General features: G+C 39.7%; 1 protein-coding gene across 3 annotated transcripts in view; it reads left to right on the forward strand.

The window, feature by feature from the left end:
* LOC137369763 (cadherin-7-like) overlaps positions 1 to 6,412 on the forward strand; it is a 106,348-nt gene extending 99,936 nt beyond the window's left edge. For 2 of the 3 annotated variants that reach the window (XM_068031179.1, XM_068031181.1), the window contains one exon: positions 1,398 to 6,412. In XM_068031179.1, the coding sequence (XP_067887280.1) occupies positions 1,398 to 1,891 (494 nt within the window). In that variant the 3' untranslated portion in view covers positions 1,892 to 6,412. The remainder of the gene's footprint in view (positions 1 to 1,397) is intronic. The other variant, XM_068031182.1, reaches the window with a different exon arrangement.
* The last annotated feature ends 240 nt before the right edge of the window (positions 6,413 to 6,652 follow it).

The raw sequence follows: 6,652 nt of genomic DNA on the forward strand, positions 1-6,652 counted from the left end.
GGTGATTAATTCATTCAAGGGTGTGGCCACTTTTACGGGCAGGGTTTGTTTCTAGTGCAATTTTTTATAACTAGCGCAAAAGGTGGTGGAAACTTGATTCGTGCTGCATGTAACTTATGCTTAAATTTCCGCAATCTTTTGCACCCGTTATGCTGATTTCAGGCAAATTGCAGTGAAAGAAACAATGCAACTGGGTGGGAACTCCAGGCCAGGGAGTTTAATTTGCATTAAACAAATTTGTCAAAGTTGTGATATTCAACGACGTATTTTTTTTTTGCTCATTTTGCTTGGTACAAGTATAGAGAGTGAGGGGCATTGTAGTAAATGTAACTACAGGTTTGTAGATTTGCTGAAGGAGTTTCACCTGAGAGGAATGTGCAAGTGCAGATGCAGCAGCAAATCTGAAATCAGTATAGCAGCTCGGGGGAAAATCTTGAATTAATATAAAGTGGTGATGACTTTGAAGATTCTGAGCAAGGAAAGTCAGGTGGCCCACATTAAATCCTGGCTTCTCATCATTGCACAGAATTTGTTGTATATATCTCCATACTATTTGCATATTTCTCTGCTTAAAACTGCAATGGTATTACACATTATCTACTGGCAATACAGTATGTCTTATATGCAGATGTGAAGATTGTACGAAGAAAACACATTGGCCCATCGCTGTAGCAATTGTCTTTAGAAACCATACAACAAGCATGTTATAGTAAGCAGTGCTTAGAAAGGCTTGAATCCTCTACCAACCTTGTTGGCGAACTCCATTGCAGTGTTCTGTGCACAGGATTAATCAATCCCTACACAGTGGATATAAGCAACAACAATTAGGCTTCTAAGATGCTTTTCCAACCATGTGGAAGCTTCAAACACAATAGAGATAAGTTTCGCCTTCATTATTTAGGTGATTAAACTGGCCAAGTGGATTGAAAATCGGACAGGTTTTTTATCAGACAGTCGATCGTCTAAGCCAGTTCGTAACCCGAATGGTTAAAACTGAAAGTTAACCCCTGTTGCTTTTAAAAGTAGTGGGCACTTATAGAAGCACACTTCTTGTTTTGTTGCTAACTGACCAGACTTTTCATAGCACCTCAGAGCAACATTTTCTTCTATTAAAACTTGATTGATTGGATCTTGAGCTGTGACATGCAAAAGGCCAGAGGAGTATGAATTGGACAATTATTATGTTTTCAGGAGTCTTCAGAAAAAAACAATGTGTTAACTTAAAGTTAAGGCCTGTGTTGCAAAAAAAAGGTTCAGTTTTGTTACTTTCAAATCACCTTTAGCCACTATATAACGTGGGCTAATTTACAGTCCATCCAAGAGACTGGTTAGCAGTCATGGTATCATCAGACTGTGACAGGCCATCCTGAGCATTTTCTTTTTTGTTTCCTCTTTAGCACTCCTCTTGCTTCTTCTGGTACTCAGACAGCACAGGAAAGACCCGCCGTTTGCTAAAGAAGATGACGACATCCGAGAAAACATAGTCAGATACGATGATGAAGGGGGAGGCGAAGAGGACACAGAAGCTTTCAACATGGCCACCTTGAGGAGCTCTCGAGTTGGGCGCAAGGCCAAGGCACGAAAAGACGTAACGTCTGAAATTCCATCCCTGTACAGGCAGTCATTCAGAATGATGCCAGATAATGCTGTTTTTAGAGAGTTTATCAGGGAAAGACTGAATGAAGCCGACACCGATCCCTCTGCTCCCCCGTTTGATTCCCTGCAGACATACGCATTTGAGGGGACTGGCTCAGTCGCTGGGTCCTTGAGTTCTTCGGCTTCATTTGCCTCAGACTCAGATGAGCATTACGATTACCTGAGTGACTGGGGGCCACGCTTCAGAAAGTTGGCAGACATGTATGGGACTTGTGGAAGTCGCCCGGCTTCATGAGGCGAGAGAGGGAGAAGGACATTTAAATATCACAGCTACGGAGATGCTTCTGAATTTGTGCTTCTGATGTCAAGTCTCACTTTCCCACAGTGCATATTGGAAGTTCAGCCACCCGCCAGCTGTGAGTTTCTGACCATTTCTTTTAAAGACCAGAAAATCATTTATGGCACACCTGAATTTCCAATACGCACATCCGGCAATGACCCTCAGCCATTGGAACTTCAACATCAGAAAGTTACCCGGAATCAGATGTTCTGCACCTAGAATTGTCATCCAAATATTTAGAAGATAGCGGGAAACTTCTCAGGAGCAATCTGAATAACAAATGGATTTCAGCAGGAATCTGTTGAGAAAACCCTTGTAGTCCCACTTCATTTCTATTCCAGCATCTGACACAGACTTGGGACTTCTGGTACTAAAGATACAATGAAGTGAAATATTTATTTTGCTGACCAATACGATCATCTAATTAATGAATGTGAAGTCATGAGTACAAATAAGAGACGCATCGCTTCACTCTCCAAAGTTATTCTGTTTCTACAAGCTATAGATTTAGGGGTCAGGTATGGCTCTGGGGAAGCATTCCTCTCTCTGAGACTAGAAGTTGTGGGTTCAAGTTTCACTCTAAAGACTTGAGCACATCATTCAGGCTGACACAGCTCCTGGATTGCTGTGCTGTTAAAGGTGCTGTCTTTCTGATGAGATGTTATACTAACTCTCAGGTGGATGTCCCATGGCACGATTTCAAAAAAGAGCTGAAGGGTTCTCCCTGCTGTCCTGTTCATTCTCTCAATTGATGCTACTAAAAACAGATTATTTGGTCATTATTGTGTTGCTGTGTACAATTTGGCTGCAATGTTTATTAAATTACAACAGTGATGACACTTCAAAAAGTATCTAATTGACTGTAAAGAGCTTTGGGACATACGGAGATCATGAAAGGTGCTATATAAATGCAAGTTCTTTGAATCTGGAAGTTGCTGTTTTATGTGCAATCAGTATACTAGTATTGGATTCCATTCTCAGCTAGTTTGTTAAAATGGGTTAATGCCTTTTTAAAATTATTTCATGGGATGTGAGAACCGCTGGTAAGGACAGCATTTGTTGCCCATCCCTATTTGCCCTTGAGGAGATGGTGGTGAGCTGCCTTCTTGAACTGCTGCAGTCCATGTGGGGTAGGTGCACCCACAGTGCTGTCAGCAACAGCAAAGGAACTGCGATATAGTTCCAAGTCAGGATGATGTGTGGCTTGGAGGAGAACTTGCAGGTGGTAGTGTTCCCATGCGTCTGCTGCCCTTGTTCTTCTAGGTCGCGGGTTTGAAAGGTGCTATCGAAGGAAAAAGGATGGAACAGCAGACGGAGGAATGATAGGATTCCTATAGCATCATTCGCAGTATTTTCTAACCTTTGATACATGTTTCCTTATAAAATATTCCAATGTGTTTTTCCTTGTTGGGAAACTAGAATGGGCATCTGTAAATTGTAAGCTCTTATTGTGATGTTCAGTGGGATTTTGGGGCCATATTTTGAGTAAAGGATACCAGAAGGAGAATATTTCTTTCCTTTTTAATATTTGCTTTTCATGTTTTTGGAGAACTTTTACGCTTATTCAGAAGAGGGATGTTAGTGCAGGAGAACTGAATATTTCTTATTCTTGTCATGCCAGATCCGCTCTGCACACTCTGTAACAAAACTTGCTTGACTTTAACCCAATCTCTGAAGGACATTCATCTCTGCTTCACTGTGTCAATAACAATTCAGTGTTGATTCGTACCATATTAGAGCTGGTTACATGACTTATCAATGCCTGGATAGGAAATATCATTGATACTGCACAGTCATTTTAAATACAACCCTTACAGGTAACAAAAAAAAAAATCCATCTCATTGCCCTGAGTTTGAATCACCAAAATCCCCTTTAGTTCTTTCTGTGACTGTTTTAATTTTATACTCTCTTTGTACTCTCTTGCCAAGTATTAAACAATCTATCACTATATATATTAGAATTATGTAGAATTTACTGCACAGAAACAGGCTATTTGACCAGACAGATCTATGCTGGTGTTTGTACTCCATACAAGCCTCCTCCCATCTTACTTCATTCATCTCACTCCATCAATATATTCTCCTGTTCCTTTTTTCCCCCATGTGTTTATCCAGCTTCTCCTTAAATGTATTTATACTCTTCTTAACCACTACTTATGGGAGCGTGTTCCACATTCTCACCACTCTCTCGGTAAAGAAGTTTCTCCTGAGTTCCGTATTGAATTGATTAGTGACCTTTTAGTGACTATTATATATTTATGGTCTCTAGTTTTGGAAACATCTTCTCTGCCTCTTTCTATCCGAGTATAAATCCCTCAATTTTTGAAGAACTCTTGTCAAGTTACTCAGCAATAGTGGGAAAAAAACCCTTAACTTATTAAATCTCTCTTGAAATAATGGTTCTTTGAAGAGCTGTCCAATTAGTTTTACTCCAGTCTTCTTTCCCATAGGCGTGTAATTTTTTTCTTTTTCAAGTATTTATCCACTTCCCTTTTGAGAGTTATTATTGAAACTGCTTCTGCAACCCTTTCAGGCAGTGCATTCCAGATCATAGCAACTTGCTGCATAAAAAAAAATTCCTCCATCTCCCCATCATGCCAACCTCACCCCCAGCTTTTTGCCAATTATCTTGAATCTGTGACCTCTGGTTACCAATCCTCCTGCCAGTGGAAACAGACATTCCTCTAGCTCCTATTTTAACTCATTTAAAATACTGGATTTGTGTCATAGAGTTGGAGAGTGCCTGTGAAGGTGTTCAGTTTCTGTATGCTAATATTACACAAAGTCACCTCTAGGCTATCTATCTTATCCCTACAACTCTGGGCATTATTCGTGTTCCAATAATTCACTCCTTGTCAGTACAAGAAGGATATCTAAATGTAAACATAATGTTGAATCTACCTTCGTTTTATCCATATCACAGATCAGTGTTGCTGGGGAATCGGTATGAATTTAAACATACCATTTAAGCCGACAGTTCCTGATTTTATTAAGCTGTCGCTTTAAAGCTGTCATATTCATTGAGAGCGCCTCTGGGCAAACAGTTCCTAAACCAACCTTTGCAAAGGCTGTCAGTGGAAATATTTCCTACAATCGTTTTAATATCTGCAGAAATGGAACTAATGGGTGAAAAGAGAGAAAAAAACCAGTGTAGCTATTTCTGTAACCATTGACATGGGTGGATAGAGTTTTTATGTAGACTGGGATTCTGTTATATGCAGTAGTTTGGGATGATGGACAGTAACTGCTTATAGCAGGCACGTACTCAACATGTCTGACATTAGCAAGCACCATATTTTGTTGCCAAAATGCACATTTTGGAATCTTTATCAGGAATTTGTTTAGATCCAGTCATATTTCTGTGCATTTAATTATATTTTGAATTTACATTGGGATTGTACTGAATTGAATAGAGTCCTGGACCATTCTGGTGAAAAAGATTATTTGTCCTTTTTGCATTATATTGTTGTAATACATGTCAGTAAGTTAGCAGGCTGATAAAAACAGACATGGATAAGAATTTGATGCAGTGATCTTGGGTATTGACGAGGTAAGGAGGAATTGGGACAGCCCAGGTAGATCTATTCAATGTTTTAACTAAGAAAAAAACTTCTTCATCTCTTCAGCAACTTGCATTTATATAGAGCCTTTAATGCAATACAACATCCCACTGCTCTCAACGGGAGAGTTATACAAAAAAAGACAATGGCGCACGTAAGGTGACCAAAAGCTTGGGCAAAGAGATAGTTTTTAAGGAGGAAAGAGAGGTAGAGAAGAGACAGGGAAATGTATTAAGATAAAGATTTTTTTTTAAATGATATACTAATCAAACATATTATTATAAGTATCTGGCTCTGCATTTATTGGCGATCTCTCGATGGGCAGTAGAGTTCCAATTTAAACTTGAGCCACAAATCTGATGAAAAATGGATAAAACGTGAACATCTATTTAGAAATTGGGGGCCAAACTGTTACCACTCGGACCGCGACGTTTAAGCTCTTTGACCAGTTTCTCTGACGATTTGTAAACTGGAGGTAAATTTTCAACTTAAAAGTAAAATGCTGGAAATCGGAAATGGGGAACAAAAAATGCTGGAACCCACTCAGCAGGTCAGTTTAGCACCTGTGCAGAGAGGAAAATTGGGTTAACATGTCAGGTCGTGGACCTATCAGCAGAACCTGACAGGTGTAAAACTGACAGTTGTGGATTGTCCGTCCGTTACCAAAAACCTACCATTGCTGCAGCCAGTCGGCAATGCCTAGTAATTTACCGCCAATGAAATTTGGAAACCTATTCATTTATTTAACGCTTTCTATATGAATTCTTTAGATTACCAACATTTGTGCTTTGAACTTAGTTCACACCGCAAAATCACTGATAAAAATGTTTGGTTGCCTCTGGAACTTCTTTGCTGCCTATTAGTTTGAAATGTATGTTACCACTTTTCTATTTATATACATATAAAAATAAAATATTTTGCCTGCAATGATAAGGTCAGGATATTGTACTTCTTACAAGCAAATAAGAAGCTGAAAGCATGCATGAGAATAAGGAAGCAGACGGGGTAACTTGGTGATCTGGTATTGCTAATGGGGTGTCACATAGAGTCTACAGCACAGAAACAGGCCATTTGGCCCAACAGCTCTATGCTGGTGGTTATGCACCACACGAGTCTCCTTCCACCCTACTTCATCTAACCCTATCAGCACTTCCTC

This window comes from Heterodontus francisci, chromosome 5 (assembly GCF_036365525.1).
Source record: "Heterodontus francisci isolate sHetFra1 chromosome 5, sHetFra1.hap1, whole genome shotgun sequence".
Taxonomy (NCBI): domain Eukaryota; kingdom Metazoa; phylum Chordata; class Chondrichthyes; order Heterodontiformes; family Heterodontidae; genus Heterodontus; species Heterodontus francisci.